Source organism: Lacerta agilis, chromosome 3 (assembly GCF_009819535.1).
Source record: "Lacerta agilis isolate rLacAgi1 chromosome 3, rLacAgi1.pri, whole genome shotgun sequence".
Classification (NCBI taxonomy): domain Eukaryota; kingdom Metazoa; phylum Chordata; class Lepidosauria; order Squamata; family Lacertidae; genus Lacerta; species Lacerta agilis.
In genome coordinates, this window is record NC_046314.1 from 92441897 (window position 1) to 92469748 (window position 27852).

The 27852-nt window shown below is 41.6% G+C and overlaps 1 protein-coding gene across 1 annotated transcript in view; it reads left to right on the plus strand.

The window, feature by feature from the left end:
- The window catches only part of USH2A (usherin), a 454712-nt gene that overhangs the window by 102139 nt on the left and 324721 nt on the right, over positions 1 to 27852 (plus strand). Inside the window, exons 15-19 of the mRNA XM_033144773.1 lie at positions 3958 to 4116; positions 19089 to 19583; positions 20433 to 20705; positions 22554 to 22711; positions 23672 to 23816. Coding sequence (XP_033000664.1) covers positions 3958 to 4116; positions 19089 to 19583; positions 20433 to 20705; positions 22554 to 22711; positions 23672 to 23816 — 1230 coding nt within the window. The remainder of the gene's footprint in view (positions 1 to 3957; positions 4117 to 19088; positions 19584 to 20432; positions 20706 to 22553; positions 22712 to 23671; positions 23817 to 27852) is intronic.

Sequence of the window (27852 nt, forward strand, 5' to 3'; positions counted from 1 at the left end):
GGTAGTCCCTAAGTTGTGGAATTCCCTCCTGAAAGAAGTGCACCTGGCTTCTTCACTATGCTGCTTTCAGTGAATTCTGAAGATGCACCTCTTTACCCTGGCTTTGATACCTGTGATGTGTGTTATTACAATCTGGTTTAGCTGTTTTTAATATTGAATTTTAAATTGTTATAACCTGCCCTGGGACTTGTTGGTGAAGGGCAGGTAATAAATAAAAGGTTGATGATGTCACCTGTACAGCTTATATGTTTGAAGGCTTCCATGACATCCTGAACGTTGGGAAATCAAGGTTCCAGGTTGTTTGGAAGCTGTTGTTCGTATGTGTGGGCTGCTACAGATGTTTGTGCTTTTTGCATAAACACCAGCGGGTAAGGCTACTCAGTGGATTCCTGCTCAAAGCTCATGTGTAGAGAAAAGTAGGAGCTGTAATGCCTTAAGAGGGTTAATGGTCCACAACGAAGCAGTTTACCTTACAAAATCTACTAAATTCCATAGGGGGCTTATCCAGGTCCCAGCCTGGGCATATTTTATTAATTTATTAATCATTTCCTATTAGGTATCTCAAAGTGATTTACAGTGGGTTAAACCACAGAACCTAGGGCTTGCCGATCAGAAGGTCGGTGGTTCGAATCCCCGCGACGGGGTGAGCTCCCGTTGCTCGGTCCATGCTCCTGCCCACCTAGCAGTTCGAAAGCACGTCAAAGTGCAAGTAGATAAATAGGTACTGCTACGGCGGGAGGTAAACGACGTTTCTGTGTGCTGCTCTGTTTCACCAGAAGCGGCTTAGTCATGCTGGCCACATGACCCAGAAGCTGTACACCAGCTCCCTTGGCCAGTAAAGCGAGATGAGCGCCGTAACCCCAGAGTCGTCTGCGACTGGACCTAATGGTCAGGGATCCCTATACCTTTACCTTTAAGAACATATAGAAAACAATCACATATATAAAAACAGTTAAAGAAATTGCATATATAAAAACAAAAATACCTATGAAAAAACAAAAACTACTACACATATAAAATCAGTTTCAACTCCAATGTTTTAAAGACAGTGTAAGACCTTTATCACAGAGTTTAATGGCAAAACCCCTTCTGAAATGGCCAGGGCTCCCATTCATTTCAAAGGAACTTATTCAGGAAAAGGTCTTGTTGGATTGTGCTTTGAAGCTGCAATCCTATATGCACTTCCCTGGAAGTAAGTCCCATTGAATTCATTAAAGGCAGGTGGAGTTTACTTCTGATAATACATTTTAGGACTACACTGTAAATTATGTAGCATAATTTAAGATAAGTAATAAAATTTAATTCTCCATAAGATATCATGATATATATTTAAAACAAAAATATTTTTCCATTTGTGGCATAGCTGTCAACTTTCCCCTTTTTTATAAGGGAAATTCCCTTATTCCAAATAGGATTCCTCGCAAGAAAAGGGAAAAGTTGACAGCTATGATTTGTGAGTATAGACAACAGTAACATTTGCTGAGTGAAATATAGAAAGCCCATAATGCTTCAAAATCAGTTGTTTCTTTAAATTTATGGTTCTAATGTACACCATACTTAAACATCTGTGGAGGCAATGAAAGTTTAGTAATAAGAGCACAATAATAATTTCCTTCTAACACAATCTCCTTTCCTCCAATAGCTACCAGTGTATTCTCTCTAGCAATTTTAACTTGACTTTGCTGGCATAATTGCTACCAATTGCAAGGCTCTATTTATAATACCTAATCCTTAAGGACAGTTATTTGTAAGGGACAGGAGCAAAACACATGCTACCTTGTGAGTCTCTACATTACTTAATATACCCTGGTGTTTTCCTTCCCTATTCCATTTAAAAGAGACCAACATATTCATTTCTATATTCATTTTAAGGAGTTTTACCTTGCTCTTCAGCCAAAAGAGGCTCCCAGGAATACCTTACAAAGATCTGTAATAAGACTGTTGCTCTCCCTCAGGCTTACAATTAAAAAGGCATAACACAAAAGGAAAATGGGTTTGCAGGGATGAGGAAAAAAGCAAACCCAGGCACTAGTTCCTCTTAGTCAATATATCATTGTAATAACCAGCTAGGTTGAAAAGTAGTTCAAGAGAGCAGGAACAAAAAACTGCTAGTCTAGAAAATCGCTGCTACCCAGGATGCTGACAGATGACAGTTAGTGGAGTGAGAACCCTGATTACACGTGGCAGCAAAGATTTTTCAACTCATACAAGCAATATCATGGGTGAATCAGATATTCTATGTTTATGAAAGTAATTTTTTTTAATATAAAGAGCCTGGAAGCTGCATATCATCAAAAAGTTATTTATATATATATACACACACACACACACACACACACAACATGGAAGTCCTCTGTCTCCATTCATTGCTTCAGTGTTTTCTTCTCACTACTTCCAGGTTCTACATTTAAGGAAGTAGAAGGGTTAATATGTTCTCACAGTCTTAAAATTTTATTCATTGTGATAATAGTTTCAAAGTGTTGTTTCAAATGGGTCAATAAAACATTTCTCTCCTCTCTTTGGAGTTGTTTTGTTTCTCTTAGGAAAATTTTTCTGGCTTTTTAAAAAGAAAACTGCATTGCTTTTAAGCCTGTAAAATTCTCTGCTGTGTTGCTTTTAAGACCGTGAAGTGTATTGTGCGTAATTTCACACCTTAAAATCAAGATCAATATATGTACACATACCCCACACTGTCCCTTCATCATACAACACAAGGAACCACAAGGTATGACTACAGTTTCTCACTTAAAAACAAAACCCTAAAACATACTGTAGTTATCTGACCCTTATAGGATTAAATTTATTATTTAAATAATCATTTATTGTGGGAGCAAGACATCACCTTTATGTATATTTCTTCCTTCTTTTTCATGCTCACTATATTCCAGCAATACACAACCAGTTTAAGCCTGCAAGTGAGGAGTTTTATTCATACATTAAATGGTGTTCCTGCACATATTAAAACTTAAATAAATATTTAAGATATTTAAAATGTAAAATATCTCACAAGCCTGATAATGCTTCAAAATATATTAGCAAAGCTCGGAATAGGAATCTAAAATTTAAAATCTGACATCTAAGGGAAGAAAGCAGAAAAGGCAAGATGTTCCTTTAAAAAAAAAAAAGGCTGTACAGCAATCCTCTATAGTTTGGGCCTCCAGGGATTTTGGACTGCAACTCCCACCAGCCTCAGCTAGTATGGCCAATGGTAAGGGATCATGGGAGTTGTAGTCCAAACAACTCTAGATGACACCAGGTTATGAGTTGACTATGGCTTGAGGAAATATCTTCCCCAGCCATTGTCACATGCTGAAGAGTACTGTTACTGTAGTATTTTTTTGTGGGGAAGCCTTATAACTTGATGAGGCCCTCAGTGTTCATCGCACATTAGAACATTTGCCCACCACATTGTCATTAATATGGAAAAATAATAAAAGTCATAGTAGAATATCTTTCAACTGAGTAAGTTGGTCATCTGTATTGAGTCTGTGTCAGTTTCTCCACAAGTAGCTTGCATAAACAGACATCTGAAGGGAAAACAAGCTTGTGGGTGTCTGCAGGGAATACATAGAAAAAGACCAGAATTAGGATGGGAGTGGAGAGGCAGCATGAAGCGAGGCATCTACTTACTCCTTTCAGATGTCTGCATCTGTATGTTTGCTCTGTTTGCTCTCTATGTGTGCATTGTGCAGATTTTCAGGCAAAGCACACTTAAGGTGGTTCTTTAGGCAGAATAATGCTATTTTAGATGTCTTGCATAGTGATTTCTATCTAATGTATGCTGGCTGGCTGCTTTGTTTTGGCTTTTCTTAAGATTGTACTGGTGAAACACAGCTCTTCTGCTTCATATCATTTTCCTCTGCTAGAAGAAACCTTTTTGTTTTTAAAATGCACTTCTGCTTATGAAGTTTGGTTGTCTTGATGCCTAAATATGGCTTTTATTGCGTTGTAATCCAGCTCCTTCTCAGCAACCACCGCCAGGAGGAGAAGTTGTAAATTCTTCTGCTATCAGACTTGTTTGGAATCCACCCGATTCTCCAAATTCAAACTGGCTTCTGTACAGGCTGTATAGAAATGGGAGTCAAATCTATATGACAGAGGATAACTACCCTTACCGTGAGTGCTCATGAATACTACCTATGTATTTTTCTATGTATGTATGTATGTATGTATGTATGTATGTTATTTGAATTTGTATACCACCCTTCATCCGAAGAACACAGGGCAGTTCACAGCATAAAAATACAAAATGAGAACATAAAATACATTAAAAAACAAAACAAAAATAAACCAATTAAACCCCCCCCCACACACACATTTAAAGGCCAAAGAATCAGCCAAAGTCCTGGTTATAGAGAATTTTTTTCCCCTGGAGCCTAAAAATATAGTATGTAATGAAGGCTGGGATGACTCAATAGAGGATGAGAGTCTTAATCACAGGGTTGTGGGTTCGAGCAGAGCACTGGACAAAAGATTCCTGCATTGCTGGTGGTAGACCCTTCGTGGTGCCTTCCAACTCTACTAGCCTATGATTCTGTGAGTGAATGATGAAGGAGAGCCTCCCTGGGGACAGCATTCCACAAATGGTAAGCCACCACAGAAAAAGCCTGTTCTTATGTTGCTATCCTCCAGACCTCTCATGGGGGAGGCACACAAAGAAGGGCATCAGATGATGATCATAGGGTCCAGTTCAGTTCAAATGGAGAAAGGCTGTCCTTGAATTATTGTGGCCCTGAGCCATTTAGGGCTTTATAGGTCAAAAGCAGTGCTTTGCATTGGCCCGGAAACTAATTGGCAGCCAGTGCAGTCGGGCCAGAATTGGTTAATATGCTCAAACCGTCTTGACCTGTTGAGCAACCTGACTACCAAATTCTGCACTAGCTGAAGTTTCTGAACTGTCTTCAGAAGCAGCCCTAAGTATAACCTAGATGTTACCTGGGCATAGAGGAGAAAAGTTAGGCTATCCCTGTCCAGATAGTGATACCTTCTAATAACATTAGGGCCCACTGGTACTCCATCCAAGACTTGCTTACAAGCCTTGCTTCCTGTAGGCAGTCATTCTAGCTCTGGTATCAGGTGATTTTACCATTTCCTGGTCAGCAGCCATATTTTCAAATGAATAAATCCAACAAATTTAACTCCCCTTACTGACTCACTTTCATCTATACCAAGGAACAGGTAAAGTGATCTCTTTAACCACCACCTGCCGTGTCAATGGCAAAAGATTCTGAGGCATGGCAGCAACTTCTTATTAAGCACCTCAGTTACTCACTCCAATGTCCTTGTGCCTTGCTTGTGCAGGAGAAGGGATATTAAATAAATGAAAGGTTTTACCACATCCTCTCTTGCTCATTATACTGGAGGGAAGGGGAGGAGGTTGAAGAGCCTTTTGCTATCCCCTCACCTTGAAAAAATATCTAAGTTGTATAATAGTCTGTGTAGTGGTCATTTGAATTGGGTCTGTGCTGAGTTTCAGAGGGAAAACTTTATGTGGGCAGATTTGGTCTAGTCACCTATATCTATATCACATGTTTATCTGTCCTCCAAAAGAGTCAAGTATCCTTGAAATTGTCGGGGTATGGGTGCTGGAGCTCCTCGTGCACGGCCTTGGGCTGGTTATGCACGAGGTACCAGTTGCGGGGAAAGCGGCCAGCGTTCCGCGTGCTTTTGAGCACGGTCGCCGGCCAAGCCTCACAGTCTGAAGGATGATGAGTAAGCCAATTGAAGACTCTGGTGGTGTGTGAGTTCCTAATTGCCTTCTTTAAAGAAACGTTGCCTCGTGAAATAAAATATGTACCCTGACTCTGAATAGACGGACCAATTTACAGAAAATTAAAAATTTTACTTTACTCCCCCCGTTAACCCCAAAGGAAGACAGACACCGGTTGTATCTTTAGTGGCTTCGGCAGAACCCGCGTAGGCTCGTCCCCTAAGCTAAGTTCTCCTAAGCTTAAAGACCCTGCGCGCCCAATCTTCCGCGAGGCTAACTAAATAAACTAAAACCGAAATATCTTCCGCGGGCCTAACCCTAGGCTAACCTATAAGAAAACCTAACTAAACTAAAACCGAATGATCTTCCGCGATCTAACTCTAACTAAAGAAAAACCCATCCAACCCGTCCAGCCCGCTCCCAATACCCTTAAACTAAACCCTGAACTTAAAGTAAAAGAACGTGCGACTAACCAAAAAGAACGTGCCTAAGCGGGGTGCCTCTGCCTTTTATTAGGGAACAAACGTGACATCATCATTAATGCCTTAACCAATAAAATCACTGTTGCTGCCCTCCAAAAAGGCGGGAAGCAAGTTTAACGCTCATTAACAACTTTGAACATGACCGGATCTACAAAATAAAGGCGGATTAATCTTGTAAGTGAATCACACTATTCATTCATGCTTTCACTTTCGCTTTTACGCGCAATTATACCAAAAGTAGACCTCGAAAAACTTATAAAATAACCAAATAAATATGAATCCATGGCGGATCCGTGAAACGTATTCCGACATATCATCTTTCTTTTTTTTGTTTTAAATTAAATTATTTTTGATTTAGTTATATAAAAAAAGAAGGTTAGAGATATCATAAGCATTTATCTGACACAGACATTACCATTTGTTTTGATATAAGCCTTGACATGAAAAGGCAAACGTCGACAATGCCGACAGTGTCCACGCCAAAGTCTACATCAAGACTGTGATATAAACACTAGCAATACCATCAACATCCATCCTTTTCATAGGAGGAAATACTTGTACAATAATATAGCAATAAAGTCATGAAAATAACAAACCACTAGCCAAACATAAAAGGTGATCGATCCGATACACTGTAAACCTTTTAGGCATATATAAATACTTCAATACGTAGTGAAACACAACAAATCACCTCATAAGCATATATATTTTCGCGTGCAGCGTAAAACAACAAATTACTCCCCAAACACAAGAGAGGACCTGATGCAGGTCCAAAATTAAAAATAACGGATAACGACTGCCCAAACATAAGAGAGGTCCCGATCCGGGACCCAAAATTAAAATATAACTAGAGCTGGGGCTACATAGCCTACCCAGACCCCTCCCCCATTTTTATTTATTTTTTATTTGGAAAACAGAAGAAAAATGGATAAGGTAACGGAAAAGGGTTGTGGCTCTGAGGCTACAGAATCGAGGGAACTTTAGATTCTGGACTTACCACAGCGACCACAGGTAACGGGGAACTAGGGTCCGATTCCAGAGAGGGGATTTAAGGCACCTAAGTACAAGTGGTTTTCGCCACAAAAGGAGATTTAAGCTACCTATATAAAGGTGTCCCAGCCAGGATGAGGATTTAAACCATCTACGCAAGGGTTTCCAGCGAAACGAAATGGAATTTAAACCAGCTACATAAGGGTCTCCCATTAACAGCAGGAAACAAGGTGAAGGGAAAAGCTGGGAACCTGGTTTACTGCCAAAAGGTAGCATATAGAGGGGGAATCTTTAAAGTAAATAGGGGTACCAAAAGGGTAGGACGCCACCAGACTTGACATATATATCTTGAACAAATCCGAGAATGACCAATTCTTTGACCAAAGGAAATATTTCAAATCAGGCATATAAATGTTACCACATTTTTAAACTACAACTTTTGCAAGCACAACGTGGAGATTTAGGATTACTGAAATAAAACATATATGCATGAATATGTCTATGACTAGAACTGCACAAAGACAATGCTTTGACCTTACATAAACATTTCCATATCATCAAAATTGTGACGCTCTAAATGGAAACCATTTCAGAAAAGCTTTGCATATATATAGACATCCATATCATTAATTATCAAGCTATAAGGAAAACACATGTAACATGCGAGGCGGATATTTCAAGAAGCATACAAAGGTAAATATGCAATTTTACAAGTACAATATAAAGTACAAGACAGGTTTAGAACTGCAAAATGGTGTTGGAGAGGAGGATGAAGACGATGAATGAGTTGCCGGTCGTCTTCTTCTCCGACTACACATGACCATGTAGAAGAAATAGTCCTGGGACTCAGGAAAAGTTCATGGGGCTCAGGAAAGTTCTGAAACATCGAGCTCTGAAGAACCAACGATACCTGTAGAAGAAAGGAGGTTAAGCAAGCAAATCAAGGTGATCTGCTAGTGAATGCAGGTATGAGAGTAACTGGAACAAATCCAGGCAGCCAGGAACCAGAGGCCGCCCAGAGGCAAACAAAAGGCATAGGTTAAGGATAGTTGAAGAGTTGCTGCATTTGACACTGGAAACTAGTGCAGCCAAACAACGAGGTGGATATTCTCAACTTGGTTCCTTAGCTCTCCAAGGGCGCACACATCTGGCAGGCACCCAAACAGCCTTTTCTTCAAGGGCAACTGCAGCATATCCACGACCCCAAGTGATGAGTGGAACTGGTCCTCGCCATTCGATGTCAGGCAAGAGGCGATAAGAGACCAAAGGTCGAGGAAGCTGTTCCTCTTTCTTGAAGTGGAGATCCACTGGGGAATGAGGCTTGTTATGTGGAAAGAGAAGAAAGTTTAAGGTGAACAGCACCTTTGCAACTGCCAAAGGGATCTCCGAGGCTGGAAGGTGACGTCCTGCAGTCTGTTTACGGAGCAGAGTTTTGAAAGTGAGGTGTGTCCTTTCAATGAGAGCTTGGCCTGTCGAATTAAACGGAATCCCATGAGATAGGGAAATGTTCCATTGCACACAAAAGTCACTAAAGGCCTGAGAAGCATAGGCCGGGCCATTATCTGTTTTAATGGCTTGAGGTTTTCCCATAACGGCAAAGGTTCTCATGCAGTGCTGTATGACGTGCCTCGCAGTTTCTCCCTTCAGTGCTGTAGCCCAAATGAAACCTGAAAAGGTGTCCACTGTGACATGCAACTTAGACATTGGAGCAAGGGCTGGGACATGTGTCACATCCATCTGCCACAGCTGATTCGCCTCCGTGCCTCGAGGGTTTACAGCATCAAATGGCAAGCAGATAGGAGACTTGGAGCACGAAGGGCAGCATGAAATAATGTCCCTTGCTTGTGACATTGGAATGTTGAAGGTCTTGTGTAGAACCTTTGCTGATTGGTGGAAAGTTTCATGGCTTGTCACAGGATTATCGAACAAGGAGAAAGCTAGAGTCCTGAGGGCAGCGTCTGCTACTGCATTTCCTTCCACCAGGAATCCTGGGAGGTTAGAATGAGAGCGCAAGTGTGCAGCAAAAAAGGGAAATGAACGTCTCTGTAATAGTTCTTGAAGCTGTGCGAACAAGTTAAAGAGATTTTCGTCCATGGACGGAGATAGATAAGCAACTGGAAGCGATGATAACAGTCTATATACATACTGAGAATCTACAACGAGGTTGAATGCTTCTGCAGTGAAAGTCTGAAAAGCGAGAATCACTGCTGCCAGTTCCGATCTTTGTGCTGAAAGTTGTTTCTCTGTAAACACAGTTTTCCATTGTCCATCCTCCCGCCATGCAAGGACACCATAGGAAGAGGAGCCATCTGTGAACAGAGTTTTTGCAGTGGGAATAGGCTGAAGCACCAACATGGATGAAAGGTGATAGTTTACTTGTTGCAATAAAGTGAATCTTTTGTCCTTAGGAGGATTATACAAGAATGAACCGACAAAATCAGCAATAGCAATCTGGAAACTATCTGAAAACTGGATCAAAGTTAGCACTTGTTCTTGAGAGAAAGGAAGGTAGATGGAAAGCAGATCATTTCCACTCAGACGAATTGCACGGCCTCTGCACTTAACAAGGAGATCAGCAACAGCGTCCATACTGGGGTACACATTCCTTTGAGGCGTGTGCGAAAGATGAATCCACTCCACGATTGCCACTTTTGAGGAAGTATCCGGAACATATAAGGCTGCTGTCGGCAATCTTGGTGTAGTGAAGATAGCACATGAAAGAGCGCAGTTAGCTGTTGGCACACGATCTACAGCTATTTGGTGCAGTTTTGTGTTTACCCCTTGTAAAGCAAGACGCATCTCAGAGGTGCATGGAATAACATCTGAAGGAGATGTGTGTCCCTTAAGAGCGGAAAACAATGGTGAGAGGTCAAATGTTGGAACTGCTAGAGACTTTCGAGCCCAGTTTATCTGTCCCAAGAGATGCTGCAGTTGTGTCAAGGTGAAGGATTCTGGAATGACTATGCTCGGCATCTCTGGCAGGGCTGTATCTTGAAGCAGTCTGTGACCTAAATAATGAAATGGAGCAGTGCGCTGTACCTTTTCTGGGGCAATACAAAGCCCAAAAGAGTTCAGGATGCGTGTAAGATGCTCAATATGATGCTCTGAGACCTTCTCTCCATGGATCAAGATGTCATCCATGTAATGACAAACTTCTAAAGCTGGATATTGTGCTCTGAAAGGCTGTAATGCTTTATCTACAAAGTTCTGGCAGAGAGTCGGTGAATTCACCATTCCTTGAGGGAGTGCCTTCCAAGAGTATCTGGAAGCTGGTCTGGTGTTATTAAACACAGGTAGAGTGAAAGCGAACTTTTCTTGATCTGCAGGTGCTAGCGGGATAGTAAAGAAACAATCTTTGAGATCGATGATTGCAAGCTGATGGTTTCTAGGAATGAGGTTAGGATTAGGAAGTCCACATTGAAGGGGACCCATTGGAACAATTCTCTCGTTGATCTTTCTTAGGTCTTGAAGCAAACGCCATTTTCCACTTTTCTTCTTGATGACGAAGATTGGAGTGTTCCAAGGGCTATTAGAGGGTTGTACACGATCCTGGTGAAGCAGCTCTTTGATTAGGGCCTCTGCTGCAGCGAGCTTTTCTGACGTCAGCGCCCATTGGTCGACCCATACAGGGGGTCCTTCCTTCCATGTGAGTGGAAGAGCATGTACTGGCGCTGATGCAAAGGCCCACATCAAAAATGTGTATGGACAACAGTTCTTGCTTTAGACAATAAGTCTCTACCCCAAAGGGTGATAGGCACATCCATAACAAGTGGACGGAGCTGCACCATGGAGCCTGAGTCTGACTGGAAGGTAATCGGATGCACGCTCTGGTGGGCGGGTTCGAAACCTCCGACTCCGAAGACTTCCTGGGTGACAGTCGTTGCCCACTGGTTAGGCCAATCTTTTCTGGCGATCACTGTAACATCTGCGCCTGTATCAAGAAGACCCTTGATCTTTCGTCCACCCATTTCTAAGACGAGGTGAGGGCGTTCTTCTGTAATCTTGATTAGCGCCATTGCTGCCTGAGGAGGCAAAGAGTCTACAGGAGCTGTAGGTGTAGAAGTAAGCAAATAGAGTCTGGCAATTTCTAAACCTTTTGTTAGAACACAAGGAACAGTTGAAAATCCTGGAATCAGCAACTGCGATGAATCTGTGATTCGAACTAGGCCTGCAGTCAGCGTGACTATGGCAGGGAGGCGATCCATCCTAGGCAGGATAAGGCAAATCGAAGTGTCTGGGAATGGACCACGAATGGATGTTGGCAATTGCTGAGCAAACCATGGATTTGAAAAGTAACAGTCCTCTGTTAAGAAGAGTGGTATACCTGGGACAGAAGAAGCTTCTTGTTCTTCGTCAGCAGTGTCTGAAGACATCTTTTTGGTTTCGGGTTTTTTGCATTGCTGAAGTTGGCAACTCTGAAGCTGCTTGGCGTTGAGTTGGCAAACTTGAGGTTCTTCCATTAGTAAGAGTTGCTGACGCTGTTGAACCTGCTGGCATTCAGTCAGTTGTGCATCAAACTGACAGGATGGAGCTTCTTCTTTGACACAAGACAGTTGAAGTTGTTGTCCATGATAATTGTTTGGTTGTGGCGGGTTGAGCTTAAAAGCTGGAGGTGACACAAAGGTGTGGACATTGTTAACTGGAGTGATGTTTAAACTTCCACAAGAGGGAGCTGTCTCACTCACTTGCATTCTTTGGCCACATGGAAAGTGATCATCAGCTGGGTTGCTACCTGGATATTGCTGTTTCATCAAGGGCAAATGTCCCTCAATGACAGATTGACCTTGACTCAAAGGTGAGTAAAGCTCAGGTGCTGCGAGGTTGACCTCAGTAGGATGTTTTCTCAACGTTGAAGGCAATTCTGCGATCAGAGACTTGACTGTGATTGCTTGCTGTGAAGCAGGGTTAACATCAGCAGGAACTGAAGGGCAGTTAGCAGAAGGTGAACTGAATGCTGTGTTCTCTACTGGAACCCTTTGAATAGGTAAGGCAGATGATGAAATCTCTGGAACCTGAATGTTTAATGAGGTCACATCTTTTCTCTGGACATCTGAAGAGTAGATATCTCTCTGGATCACTCTTTTTTCCTGATGACCTGGATAAGGAGTAGCGTTGTTCACCTTTCTGGGATGGTTGACCTTCATGATGTTCTTGAGCTTGCACCCTATTGTTTTACCGGGGCCGGGGCGCGGCCCGCAGAACCGTTTCCCTGAACTGGAGATGAGGTAGGTGATGTGTTTTGTGGATTCAAGCGACAATCGTTCGCCCAATGAAATCCTTTTTGACAGATAGGACATCTCTCTGGTGGCTTGGCAGAAGGCCTTGGCGTTGTTGTGCACTGCGACCTGAAATGCCCATCGCCTCCACACCCATAGCACTTCTTGACTGGCGTAGAGCTGTCTTGACGTGGCATCTGTACCGCAGCTGCCAAGAGCTGTGCTTTGTAGGAGTGGGTACCAACATTCTGGCAGACGCGTAGCATCTCAGTCAATGTGGCATCTGGACGAGCTGCAACTGCTGTTAGGGCATTCTTGCAGTCATCATTGGCATTTTCAAAGGCAAGTTGTTTTGTCAGCATGTTTCTGGCATGACGATCTTCTATCTGGCGTTCCACTGCAACAATCAGGCGATCCACGAAGTCCCCATAAGGCTCTTTTGGACCTTGCCTAACTGCAGCGAATCCTGATACTGAGCTGGCATCTGTGCGATTGGGTAATCTGCGCCAAGCTTTGACTACGATGTCTGCTATGGTGACGAGTGCAGCATCAGGTATGGCTAGCTGCTGATTGAGATTGGAGTAATGTCCTGATCCTGTGAGCATATCTTCTGTGGCGAGTGGCGTTGCACGTCTGGCTGCTACTTCTTTCCACTCTTGCAGGCACAGAAGAGCATTTGTAGGCGACAGGAAGGTGCGAAGAATCAACTTCCAATCAGATGGCAGAAGTCTACTAGTGGACAGTCCTTCAAGTAAACTTCTAGTATAAGGAGCTTGAAGTCCATTTTCGCGTATGGCTTTTCGCAGTTCACGTAGTGTTTCAAAAGGAATGGCTTGATATCTCGCAGGTTGTCCTCCATTGGCACGAATCACTGGAAAGATGTGCATTGGATCAGCACTAAAGTCTATTTGTCCCAAAGCTGCTTCCAAAGCTTGAGTTCTGCAGATGGGTTGCATTGCTGTTGGATCTGTAGGTGGCATCAGTGAGTTTAAATCTTCTTGATGCTTTCCAAATGATGAGCCACTAGATGGCGCTAAAGAGTCTTTGACATCTGGATGCCTTGAAGATGGCTGACTATGAAGACAAGATGGCTGACTTGAAGTTGGATGAAGACAAGATGGCTGACTTGGAGTTGGATGAAGACAAGATGGCTGACTTGGAGTTGGAGCATAAGGTTGTTGGCTCTGTACTGCAAGTCCTGGCATCTGGATCATCATTGTTTGGCTTTGCTCTTGTCTTGGAATCTGCATTGGCATCGGAGGTGCTGAAGGGTTGGTAAATTGCTGTTGTGCTGCTTGCATTGAAGCTTGGATTGCTGTTGATTGGAAGTCAGCTTGCTGCAAAACTGGAGCTGCTGGCTTGAGCGCGGCCTGCAGGGCAGCAGGGTTTGCTGGCAAAAAGGCTGCTTGCTGCTGCTGCTGCTGCTGGATCGCTGGCAAAAGCGCGGCTTGCGATGGAGGAAGCGGGACCGTTGCTTGGAACGAGGTCCGCGGCTGCTGCTGACTTGAGATCGCTGGCTGGTAAAAGGCCTGCGATGACTGCTGAGCGACTGGCGGTGGGGCAGTCCGCGGCGGGGCTTGAAAGGCCGACGGCATCTGCTGCACCAGCACAGGCGGCAATGAATCTGGCAACGACAAATTAGACAAGGGCGAGTGCGTGTACGACAACAGGGCCTGAACTGGCTGCTGCGAGGGGGCCGAAAATGGCACAACCGCAAGCGGCAGCACAGGGGCACTATTAAAAGCAGTATTTCCTAAATTCACTGTTCCATTAAGCAAAACATTTCTTGGAGCGATTTGTTGAAAGCAGTTTCTTACTTTGCTCCATACCAATTGTACAGGAATTCCGATTTTCGGGTTGGCCATAAATTCTAACCCGATCCTTTCCCATGAGGCTAAATCTTTCGTTCCCTCCTTAGGGACCCAGGGGCAAATTTCCCCAACAGTTTTAACTAAAAGCTCTACTTCTGATTCAGAGACAGGGTGACCATTTCTTTTCAAAAGGTACAATAAATCTTCACAAAATTTAACTTGAGCAGTTGAGAGTGAGGAGCCCATTTTTAGCACTTTTCCAAAACTTTTCCTCCCCCACCCGTAGGCTTCTACTAGGGGACACCGGTTCTACCCGTAGGCTTTAACCGAAAAACCTGGCACCCGTAGGCTTTAGCCAGAAAACCTCCGCCCCCACCCGTGGGCTTCTACTAGGGGCTACCGGCCCTACCCGTAGGCTTTGACCGAAAAACCTGGCACCCGTAGGCTTTAGCCAGAAAACCTCCGCCCCCACCCGTGGGCTTCTACTAGGGGCTACCGGCCCTACCCGTAGGCTTTGACCGAAAAACCTGGCACCCGTAGGCTTTTGCCAGAAAACCTTTCCCTCCCACCCGTAGGCTTTTTCGGGAGACACCGGCCCTACCCGTAGGCTTTGACCGAAAAACCTGGCACCCGTAGGCTTTTGCCAGACCCTTCCCACCCGTAGGCTTTAGGGAAGACCTTACTCTGCCCGTAGGCTTACACTAAACTCCTTGCCGCTCTACCCGGGGACCCCTTGGGGCAAAATATACACGCGCGCAATTTCTATTTACAGTACTTTGGGCAAGCGGTGGATTCGTGCTACTGCAGCGAAATCCTGGATGAACCGGGCTGTTATACCTCACCTCTCAACGTCTGTTTCCGAGCCACTTCCGATATGTTGCCTTTAACCGGAGTCTTCGTGGAAGCGATTTCCGACTACGCTTTGCCTCAGAGAGGGCACCACTTGTCGGGGTATGGGTGCTGGAGCTCCTCGTGCACGGCCTTGGGCTGGTTATGCACGAGGTACCAGTTGCGGGGAAAGCGGCCAGCGTTCCGCGTGCTTTTGAGCACGGTCGCCGGCCAAGCCTCACAGTCTGAAGGATGATGAGTAAGCCAATTGAAGACTCTGGTGGTGTGTGAGTTCCTAATTGCCTTCTTTAAAGAAACGTTGCCTCGTGAAATAAAATATGTACCCTGACTCTGAATAGACGGACCAATTTACAGAAAATTAAAAATTTTACTTTACTCCCCCCGTTAACCCCAAAGGAAGACAGACACCGGTTGTATCTTTAGTGGCTTCGGCAGAACCCGCGTAGGCTCGTCCCCTAAGCTAAGTTCTCCTAAGCTTAAAGACCCTGCGCGCCCAATCTTCCGCGAGGCTAACTAAATAAACTAAAACCGAAATATCTTCCGCGGGCCTAACCCTAGGCTAACCTATAAGAAAACCTAACTAAACTAAAACCGAATGATCTTCCGCGATCTAACTCTAACTAAAGAAAAACCCATCCAACCCGTCCAGCCCGCTCCCAATACCCTTAAACTAAACCCTGAACTTAAAGTAAAAGAACGTGCGACTAACCAAAAAGAACGTGCCTAAGCGGGGTGCCTCTGCCTTTTATTAGGGAACAAACGTGACATCATCATTAATGCCTTAACCAATAAAATCACTGTTGCTGCCCTCCAAAAAGGCGGGAAGCAAGTTTAACGCTCATTAACAACTTTGAACATGACCGGATCTACAAAATAAAGGCGGATTAATCTTGTAAGTGAATCACACTATTCATTCATGCTTTCACTTTCGCTTTTACGCGCAATTATACCAAAAGTAGACCTCGAAAAACTTATAAAATAACCAAATAAATATGAATCCATGGCGGATCCGTGAAACGTATTCCGACATGAAATCACAAGTGTAAAATCATGTGAGGGAGGTCAGGTTAAGAGACTGACTGATCCAGAGTCACCCCATGAACTTCATAGCTGAGCAGGGATTTAAACCCAAGTGTCTCCAGCCTAAGTCCAGCACTCTAGCCAATAGATCATTTTGGCTGTCATGTGACTGCATTACTCTTTTTATTGCTCAGAGATTGGTAGTAGTGCACAGAATGAGTCCTGATCCTCCAGCTGCTGAAGTCCTAACTTTAGTACTTGCTTCAAGTTCAGATTCTGCCACTTTTCTATGTACATACACTATCTTACTGAACTATTCTGAGATAAATTATGCTTTATATCTTTCATAGCTTAACAAGAGTGTTTAGCAATTCAAATATATATCCGAGAGGTTTACTAAAGTCTCTGCTATATTCTTGGAATTGAATGGAGCAATCCTTCTAGAATAGTGCGCTGATGCCATTTCGAAATCATATTAACATCGATGAGCAGCTGCTCTTAAAACATTAACTAACTACTGGTTTCCTAATCAGAGACTGATATAGACTTGTTCAACAAATCATTATTTTCTAAAGCCACAACTGTTCCTTAAAAAAAAATTATCATTCTGACATTTCCTGACAATCGTGATAATTAATGATGTGAATATAATCTACTGTTTGGCATTTGAATACTAAGATAAATTTGTTAATGCTGCCAGATTCTTATGTTTATGACTATATTCTTAGTATGTGTGTAGCATCTGTAAGACACACAGGGGACACCACCTAAGTACAACAGCGTGCATACAGGTCTTAGTACTAAATGAGAGTTTCAAATTACAAATGTAGAAGCATTGAACTTTTCAAGGAAAATTAACAGTAGTGTCCAAACCTGGCCTGATTATTTGACTGATGGCTTTGCAACATTCCTGTGAAATGATTTTGAGAGTTCTTTTAGAAGGAATGAATAGGCAATAGATGGAAAGAGAGAAAAAAACCATTCTTTTTCTTCTGCAACTCTGATGCTTTCAGATAACACATTCTTAAATGGTGAAGCTATTTAATACATAAAATAATGCAGAAACAACCATTACTGTTTATTAATGAAATTTAATTTTTTTAAAAAAGAATTTATTAGCATTTTCATAATACAACACAAACCCAGACCCACACCTACAAATACAAAACAATTACAAATACACATAATGCCAGGATTCTTCTTCTTGTTTATATACCTAGTAAAAAAAAAAAATTCTATTTCCGAATCTTGACGTTTGACTCCCCCTGCCTTTTCACCTTCGGTTTTAAATGCATATTTTACTTTCTTAACACCTTTTCTCTATAAAATTTTTTTTAACTTAAATTAAAGATAACACAATTATCTTCATCATCCTATTATATCATAAGTCTTAACAGAATATTCTTATAAAAACTAAACTTATTTCTTCTGTCCATTATCATGCTGCTTTAACTTAAAATCCAATATCCCCTTACTTATTCAAAATAAAGTTATTCTTAACAAGCTTCACTCTCCGGTTTCAGATACCATAGCAGACCATTTGGGTTTTACATTTAGTGCTTCATCCCACCCCCCCTCTATCCATTGTCTTTCTCTGTCTTTCGTCGGAACCAATCCTCGAGATGTCTTCTTTTACCAGGTGTCCACAGATCCAGGCAGTATTCACAACAGACCTTGCATCGAGTTTCAGGGTACACATCACATCTTTTCTAGGCTCCTCCGTTTCTTTGTACCATACTTCTTCTTCTTGTAGATATCTTAATTCCATGTCCCTTGCCCCCGAGCTCCCACCTCGGGGTCTGGATATTGTAAATTTTCCCGTTCCGGGGCTGCCACCCCCAGAAAACGGTTCCTTTTCCCGGAGTCGCCCAGCCACTTCAGACCATCCTTGAAGTACCCCTTCTAACTCTTTGCCAAGGTTTGCTTCCATTGTGTAAAACTTTTGAAAAGCCTCCTCTGTGGGAAGTAAGTTCTTTTTATTTATAATCCCACTCAAAACTTGCAATTTCCGATTAAGCAGTTCCAGCCTCAAGACAGCAAGCATTTCTTCCTCCTTTAGACCAGAGTTCAAAACAAGTTCAAACACGAATTCCAGCATTTTGGAGGAGAGGGTGAGTATCAAATTTCAGTTCCTGTCTCTTCCTTCCTTTGTTTCAATTGTTTCCCACGTCAGTCCAAATTTCCCATCGCCATTTTTTCTGAAGCCAGAGTGTAAAGATCAAAACTTTAAAAGGAGATATTTTCTGCCCACTTAATCCCCAAAGGGAAATCTCAGCAGTCTCAGTTTTCAAATTCCAAATACTTTGTATCCATTATTGTAGCAGCAGTCACTCAAACTGGTTATTTTCTTTCTTTCCCGAAGGGAGGAAGGCAGGCTCCCTTTCCTCTTCCCCCCGGATCGTTACAAAGATAAAAAAGTCAATCAAAGTCAGTCAAATACTCACGACCACCGGGTTCTTTCAATTCGCTAAAGACAGGTAGAACTTAGACGCTCATCACAGGCTTTGCCGCCGCATTTACATCCCGGTTGGGGCATATCCCCTATAGCCCGGCTCCGTCGTCCCTTCACCCCCGCTCCCCCATTACAGGGGGAGCGAGGGAAGGGTTCGGAGCCACAACGGGCACAGCCGGGGAGCCCAGGGTGCGGGACGCTCTTCCCGCACCCCACCGGAGCCCCGCTTTGCGGTAGCGGGGCTCCAAACCCCCGGGATGGACTGGGCGCTTCGCAGCCGAAGCAGCCCACGACCACCCGCAATGGCGTCGCCGCCGGAAGTCTATTAATGAAATTAAATTTATTGAGACTTTACTAAAGCAAGGAATATTTTATTCAAGTTTACCAACAGCAGCGGAAAGCGTTGTTGGGGAAGGCCCTTACCTGATCACCCTCCCAGCATTGGTAATTACAAAGTATCCATTATACTGCAGGTTTAAAAAGATAAAAATGAGAAATTTATATGTGGCTCCTTGGGATCTGACAACTGAAATGTAACTTTTTATGTTTATAATGTAGGCATCCAAATCTTCACGGATACATCTCTATCTCCCTATTCCTTCTATTCATACCACCTTGAGGCCAGCAATGTCCATGGATCTACAAGCAGTGCAGCCTTGACATACAGAACACAGCCTGGGATACCTGTAGGAAACTTGCATTTAAACCCAGTTATTCCTGTTGGACCGCACTCTGTTTCATTCAGCTGGACAAGCCTATCAAACGACTCTGGTCCAATAGAGAAATATGTATTGACATGCACTTCTTTACTTGAACTTCAGGCCTGTGACCAGTATGAAGGCTTAGAAACCTCAACAACTGTATGGAATCTGATTCCATTTACAAAATACAGTTTTTATGTTCAAGCATGTACCCATGGAGGCTGTTTGCAGAGCCAGGAGGTGGCAATAGTTACTGCACAGGCCCCACCTGAACAGCAGCATCCTCCAGTTGTACAAACTATCAACTCTACGACACTGGCTATAGAATGGAACCCACCCAATAAAGCAAATGGTAGGATTCTATTTCTTTTGCTTAAGTAGGTACAACATGTATTGCTCATATAAGTGCATTTTAAAAATGTTATTTTTACTGGGCACAACTTTTTCTCCCCAGGAGAGGTAAGTGGGGCTGGTGAGGGGTAGGTAATGGTAAAGGGCCCCTGGATGGTTAAGTCTAGTCAAAGGCGACTATGGGGTATGGTGCTTATCTCACTTTTCAGGCTAAGGGAGCCAGCGTTTGTCCACAGACAGCTTTCTGGGTCATGTGGCCAGCATGACTAAATCGCTACTGGCACATGGAGGACCATGAGAAGTGCCAGAGCACACGGAAACACTGTTTACTTTCCTGCCGCAGTGGTACCTATTTATCTACTTGCCCTGGCATGCTTTTGAACTGCTAGGTTGGCAGAAGCTGGCCCGTCATGCGGATTTGAACTGCCGACCTTCGGATCAGCAAGCCCAAGAGGCTTAGTGTTTTAGACCACAGCACCACCCACGTCTCTTATCTGGTGAAGGGTATAGTACCAAGGACCACAGAGATAAGCAGAGTGCTTGGGCCTAAGGTTTTCACTCCTAATGCAAGCATGCTTAAACAAAATTTCTCTTAAACATGTTGCTTTGAGATGAAAACTACATCACAGAATTTGAAGTGCAATTGGAAGAGTCTATCAGAATCCATAGGAATTAAATTCCTCAAGCCTGTGGGAGGGCAGGTTTTGCAATGTATTATGGTTGTAGTTGTATTTATACAGTGCCATCAGTGGACAATGTTTCTACCAGTAGGTGGTACTAGAAACAGAAGTACCGGTATTTTAGACCCTTTCCAGCTGACATATCTTTGGTAAACCACTGTTATTTCTAGGTATAATTATTAGATATGAACTATATATGAGAGGAACCCGACAGTCGGATGGAACACATATTCCTCCTGAAAATCGTGTTTTCCAAACAAGTGGGTGGTTCAGTCCTCACCCAGTGACAGAATCTGCCAATGAGAATGCTTTGAAACCACCTCTTACTAGCACCAACATCACTGATTTGGAGCCATTCACAGTATATGAGTTCCGTGTTTTATCAATCAATATGGCCGGCAGCACATTTTCTCGTTGGACATCACAGAGAACAGCAGAGGCAGGTAATTGTTAACCCTTGTAAACTCATTTTCAAGACTTAGATTTTTCTTTCGGAATATGCCTTTCGAACCTTACTCCTTGACATTGCTTGTTCATTTAGGTTTCACCTTGTAAGTGCTATTATAGGATTCTTTGCCATCCTCTTAACAATTTAAATTCACTAGTATTTCCTCATAACAACTGTGCTTAAACTATACTACATTTAGAGTAGTCTTATTTACAGAGTCTTAAGACGGTATACCAGCAGTATGTCTTTATTTTATTTTGTCACATTTATCACATATTACCTTCATGTCAGAGTGAGCTTTATGATGATCATTGACAGTCCACAAATGAATTCTGGAAGTAGATGTTATGGAACATGTATAGCTGCTGCCAAAAGCTAACCCTACCCCTCTGCACAGTAAATTCTACTCAAACGAAACACATAAAATGGCATCATTGTTTTGCGTATTTTTTTCCATTTCTGCCAGCAGCATGTTGAATAGATATGTAAAAATTTCACATGTAGTTTGTGATAGTGGGCTTTCTGCTTTGATGGGATACATACATGGGGTGCCATAATGTCTACACCTAGCCTTATGCTGCTGCATTTAAATTACCTATGGCATAAACAGACCCACTCTCCATTGAACTCGGTGTAACTGAAAAAGATTTAATTTTGTCTGGATTAGGCCCTTACTTTGAAGTCTTATTTTTTCATGGGTTGATTTGAAAACATATTTAAAAACATTTGTGGTCTCTGATCCTATTTTCATGAAATTGGTGGATGTGGTTGATGTCCAGGTTCAATCCAGTTAATTATAACTAATTAAGAAGGGTTCATAAGCATAATTTTATTTTAAGAGTTGTCATATTGAATTAGCTGGTTGTTTATAATTGTACGTTACTTTCTAGCCAGTGATTTCTCTTTCACTTAATTTTATCTGCTAAACAGATAGGAAGTCTTCCACTATGTTGGATAAGTGTGATTTATACCTTGTTATGCTACATTTAAATGAACATTCGAGTCCCATATTTACTTACTTGGAAGTAAACCCTATGTATTTCCATTAAATTGACTCTCAGAATCATTTGGTTAAAAAAGATCATAACAATAGTCTAACTCAAGTCAACCATGTAGGTATCTCAATCCCAAAGACATTTCAGTTGAACACAAGCCCCATTGATTTCCTTCAGCTGGAACTTAACGTATGAATAAATGGCTGAAAGCCAAGGATTGTGGATTGGGCTGTTAACTTTTAAAAACCCAGCATTTTTGCTGTGGATGGATTTGTAAATGGTGTTTTCCAAAAGACAACCATTTTACAGTGCCTATATGTCTTGAAAAATGGAGGCTTATCCTGCAGCAGTCACATGTGACATAATTAAACATCTCTGAAATACCAGCTATTATAATACAAGAGAAACATGTTGATTTCAAAACTGCTCAGCAATTAAATTTACTTTGACAGTGTATAAGTATTCAACAATTTTTCCTCTAATCAGGGCTTTCCTGGGTCGCAGAATGGCTGTGCTTTTAAAAATCCATCTGCATTATTCTGTGAAACTTACCGGTATATTGTGTTTCAAATTTTAAGTGGTGGTTAGTGCACCATAAAAATAATAGATCCCATACTTTGCCTATAGGTGGGATAAATTTACTTTAAATTTGTAGCATTGTAAACCATATGAAAATTCCTTTTAGACCTGAAAATTAATTTCTACAAGCTGCTTATTTAGGAATTGGATGCAAACAGCCATTTTATCAAGTTTAACAGATGGTATTTTACAAATATAGTGGGAAAACTTGCCTGACACACGTTGTTCATTTATTTTATGATAAATTAGCACATTTATTTGTGTTTTAGCTCCTGTATTCATGCCACCTCCATCAGTATTCCCTCTTTCACCATATTCTGTCAATGTATCTTGGGAAAAGCCACAAGATAATGAAGCAAGAGGAGAAGTGATGGGGTACAGCGTCAATGTAATTACTGAACAAAAAGTATTGCCAGTGTATTCTCAGGTATTATTGTTATTAGCAATCTGTTTTCTCTGCTTATTGATATATGGATGTTATAAAGTGGTCCCAGTCTTGTTGGCTATGCCAAATTCAAATTTGCCAGTGGAGCAGTGCTTGCCATTATCAAAGTGCAGTGGGGAGTATCAAAGTTGTTACTATGGCATTTTGCCCAGGGTGGAGCTGACTTTCTGTCTGTTTGTCTCCGTATGAGAGGACATGGCTTATTCCTGGCAAATTGTTCTGAAGGGAATGTCTGATGGCTTGTATACATAAAGTCATGGTTTAATTCTGCAAGGATACCCAAGAGGTCCAGTGCAGACAAAACATTTCTTTGTCTCCTGGCCATTGTTAAAAGATCAGGAGTGGGCTGCTTGCTGGAATGTTCCCTCCCTATTGTGGATTTTTCCTTCCTCTTCTTTTCACTGTTCCACTGAAATAATGCCCATGTAAACTACCTTAAGGAAAATTCATTTTCTTAGTGCTAAACCCACTAGTGCTGATATATAATTAATATTGGTGATGATACTAATAAATTCATCTGTTTGCAAGACACAAGTCTTCTCTTTGAAATACTTGTTAGCCATCCCTCTTATTCCATGGTGATTGGACTGGTAGATTTCATCACAGAATGGTATAATGCTTAATCTACACTGTTTGTAAAAATAACCATTTCTGTTTATTTGTTTATTTATTGACAATCTGCTAAATCTGTGATTGCATAAAATCAGTGTAAGCTGCAACACTACAGTTTATATTCAATTACAATTTATACTCTAGCGCTTTGAGGTTCCTTGAAATATTCCTGTTTCTACTAATGGCTCTTGGCAAACGTATTAAGGTTAAAAAAAAGGTTTTTTAAAAATCAGCAAAAGCTAATTTATTTTTGCTAAATGTACTTTCTTATCAGTGTAAAATAATGGAAGTGCTATCAAGATAGCTGTCTTAACTCTATTTGCTTTTTAGGTTTTGTATGTTGCTGAAGCTGATGAACAGTCCTACACAGTGGAAGGACTGGAACCATACAGAATTTACTATTTTACCATTACTCTCTGCAATCAAGTTGGCTGTGTCAGCAGCGAGCCAGGAATGGGGCAAACTTTAGCAGCAGGTAAGTGGAGAGAAAAAATTGTATTGAAATACAAATTTAGCACGTACCTTTCTAATGAGCACCATTACAGATGATCACAGGTTGATGCACAGTGACTCAGATAGGTGCTGTGTTAATACAAAGTGACTAGCTTAATTGGTATTTGTTTACCATGACAGATTAAAAACAAAACTCCATGTTTTCCACATAGGCTTGTAATGTATTGGAAAGCCTGCATGGGTTTCTTTTTCAATGAGAAGCCATTTAACATACATTTGTTTGTTTGTTTACAGTTTCAGCAAATAAAGTACATAAGCCTAATGAAGTTAATATTTATTACTATCACCTTTTGTATCAATAGCATGTTTAGCATACATATATATAGCATCTTACAGTTGCAAAATTATTGGCACCCTGGTCATAGGCTGCATCACCTGTTCCTGCATTTTTGGGTAGGGGGACCAACTATCCTGTTCACATTTTGGATGTCCTATAACAAAAACCCACCTTTATCTTAACCGGGAGTAGTGCAGGAAGTTTTTCTGAGAGCTATATGCATGATTGAAACCTAGGGGGGGGGGGAAAGGTACACTTGCAGGATGTATAAATGTCCACATATTTGGATGCACATGTGACCCTCTACCCCCACATAAATTGGCATAATGTTTGAATATGATTTGTCTGTTTATTGCACTACAGCATGCAGTAGGGACAGGGAAGATTTTTCAGCCCAAGAATTGCAACCTCTTCTAGGCAATGTTTTGGGACCTGCATGTCAGTAGGAAGCACTGGAAGCAAAATTTGGCAGAGCAATGAATGTTAATTTTACCTTTGCACAGTGGGCTTTTCCCCAACCACACTGAAACATCCCCCTCTGTCTTCTATCCAGGCAAGCAATAGGCATTATAAGAGTTTGAGGATACATTTCAGCTAGACAAAACATTCAAGGAGAATGCAAAGCAGGATAGGCAAAGGGTGTGGCTAGGGAGGAGTCCTGAGAACAAGATAGAAATGCACATTTAGTCACTGGGTCTGAACTTCCCAATCCCTGGTGTACAGAATTATACTCCTCAGCATCAGTCTCAAACACTCAGTTGAGATGTGTAATTTGGACTGTGCTCATGTGCCCAAGACACAGACTCTATCAAACATATTTTGCTGCATTGTGTGAAATTCGAGCAAGCCAGGGCTGAACTGATTTCACCCCTGCTAGTTCCGATCCCAGGAAAATCAGAGGATTACAATGTCAGGTTCCTACTGGAAGACCGGACAAATGCTAGAACATTAGCAGTAGTGAAGTTTTATCAGTGGTTGCTAGAACCAGTGATCCCTATTTTAAGTCTGAACAAAATGCTTGTGTAACCTGAAGGCTGGTTGTTCAAATAGGGTATTGCTTTGTAATGAATTGATGGGTCTATGGACCGTAATAAAGATTGTTGTTGTAATTTGGAGAATATGTAGGTGCCAACCCTTCAAATCTTTGTACCTCAGGATTCTGTAATATATTGTAATGAACTGTTTAAAAAATAACTAATGGTATTTAGATAGGACCCTTGACTATTATTAGTGATAAAGCATCGTTTCCTGCTTATCTGTTAATTTCTTGAAAATAAACAGCTCATTGAAACCTGACAGCTTGTTTATTATTGTTTTAATAATTTGGCATCAGTCACATTAAACAATACAGTAGATTGTAAAATTGAGTGACCAGTAGATTTAGATATATTAAATGTTCAGTATTTTTCTATTTATCATTTCTAGGTTTGGAAAGTTGCCATTTTAAGCCTATATCCACTTACTTGAATTAACCTTTTTCACTGAAATCTAGCAAATGTGCTATGTGTGTCAACTCTTGCTGAGATGCACAAGCAAAATACAATTGACAATTATTTTAAAGGCTACTTTAATTAACAATCTCTTTGGTGCTAATTATCAGGAGTAAATACAAGAGCACCATCTGAAATGCATTTTGATAGCATTGTGGGTGTTTGGGAAAAGAAGCTGCAGATCCAGTTTGGCTAGGCTGTGCATATAACATACCTTATGAAGCACATTTAAAACCCAGGGCATCCCCAAATAATCCTGGGAACTGTAGTTCACCTGACACCGAGCTACAATTCTTAGCACCTGTAACAAGCTACAGTTCAAATGTATGGTGTTTACATGAAAGAGAGAATTATGCGCTTTGCTCCTATTTCAGTGACTGCTTTTTTTGGTAGTCTAGAAGAACAATGCAAACCAAAAGCAGAGGGACTGCTTACAAGATCCCAAATGCTTCCTTATTATAATACATTTTTATAACATTGTAGGGAGATCTGTCCTGGAAAGTGAGTGGAGGTGAATGGATCCACAGATTTCATTGGGTTCATTACACAGCTTCACTAGGCATCTTATATTCCCAAGATAATTTATGAGAGAGACTTTGGAGTTCTGCTTAAAGCAAATGTTCCACAGAACTGTTGGCTCTGGGTTGTTCAGAGCATCCCTTTGTAAAGTGGTATGGATCCCTACCTGCCAATAGCACTGCAGGTGTAGTCATCTAGTATCATGAGTGTGAACCTCTTTTTTTGAAAAAACCAGCTTGAACTTTCCATCTGCATTTATACACTTTTACATTTGAAACCTTAGAAGCAAATGATACTTCTATACCTTTTCATCATGGAGTTTAAAGTCAACACATGGAAAGCAGCAGAGAAGTGCCATGGAAACCTGAATAATTATTTTCTATAGGGAATCATCAGATATTACTGTTAAAAAATGGGACTGACGCTCCTGCAAATAACTCCTATCGTCTTTGCTGCCAATGGTGAACAGCTGGTGGCTGAGGGAAGATAACCATTTGGTTATTGTCTCTTGCTCATGTGTCAAAGCAAAAGTGAATATTTAGACATTCAGGGGGCATGACAGGCCCATCTGTGTAGGTGTTGCCGGGCAAAACCTGCACAAACAGAAGGATTGTCAGGACCAAGCTGGCACAAGGAGAGGTGCTCGTGCAATGCGTTAGCACTCCTCACCGCTCCAGGTTTCACATATATTAAAATCAGACAATAATGCTAATATTTCTACAGATCCCATTTTAACTGTAAGCAACAGTAAGCTTGGATGTTTATGCTTGGTGTCTCCAAATTAGAATCCAGAACATGCAAACACAAATCTGAACTTGAAATCTGAATCAAATTCCCACTGGTGTCTAAGAAACACAGTTATCATTTATTTGTCAAATATTAAAGATGAGTTTCAAATAACCGTAAAACATTTTAAATGCCTAATGTTGATCTTAAAGTGGAAATATAAACGTGTACTTAGGGCTGTCATATGTCATATGATTTTCCTGGACATTACCAGGATTTAAAAGGCGGGAATTTCTGAAAGGTGGCGCTTTGTCCTGGATCTTAGGGCAAGTCAATTGAAAAATCACGGTTTTTTTTGGGTGTTTTGTAAAAAAAACGTTTGGGGTGTCCTGGTTTTTACTTTTTCAAATATGGCAACCCTACATGTACTGCATGTTTTGTGGCAGGTGAGCATGATATTCAGAAATGGTTTTAAAATAGTTTAAATGGCCTATTATATGAGCCTGAGCTATATGGTGGTACTGATTATCTATTTGTACCAGTGCTATCATAAAATACTGTATTGCAGATTCATTGGCCCAGATTCAGCTAAAGTTGGTCATGACTAAAAACAAGTTCTTTGTTTGATAAGCTCAAGTCCCATTGAGCAACTTTGTCACAGTGAGTTCCAGGCTAAGGATCGTTAGGAAAGGAGTTGAAAATAAATGCCAGTGTCATAATGTGGTTATACAAATCTATGGTGTGGCCACATTCGGAATACTGTTCACACTTCTGGTCACCTCACCTCAAGAAGGGTATTTTGGAGTTGGAAAAGAGCAACCAAAATGATCAAATTCCCCTGTGAGGTGAAAAGTTGCAACATGTGGGACTTTTTAGTTAAGGTGAGTAAGAGGCAACATGATGTGTCTAAAGTTTTGCATGGCATGGAAAAAAAGTGGATAGAGAAAGGTCTTTCTCCCTCTCTCAAAATACTAGAACTTGTGGAC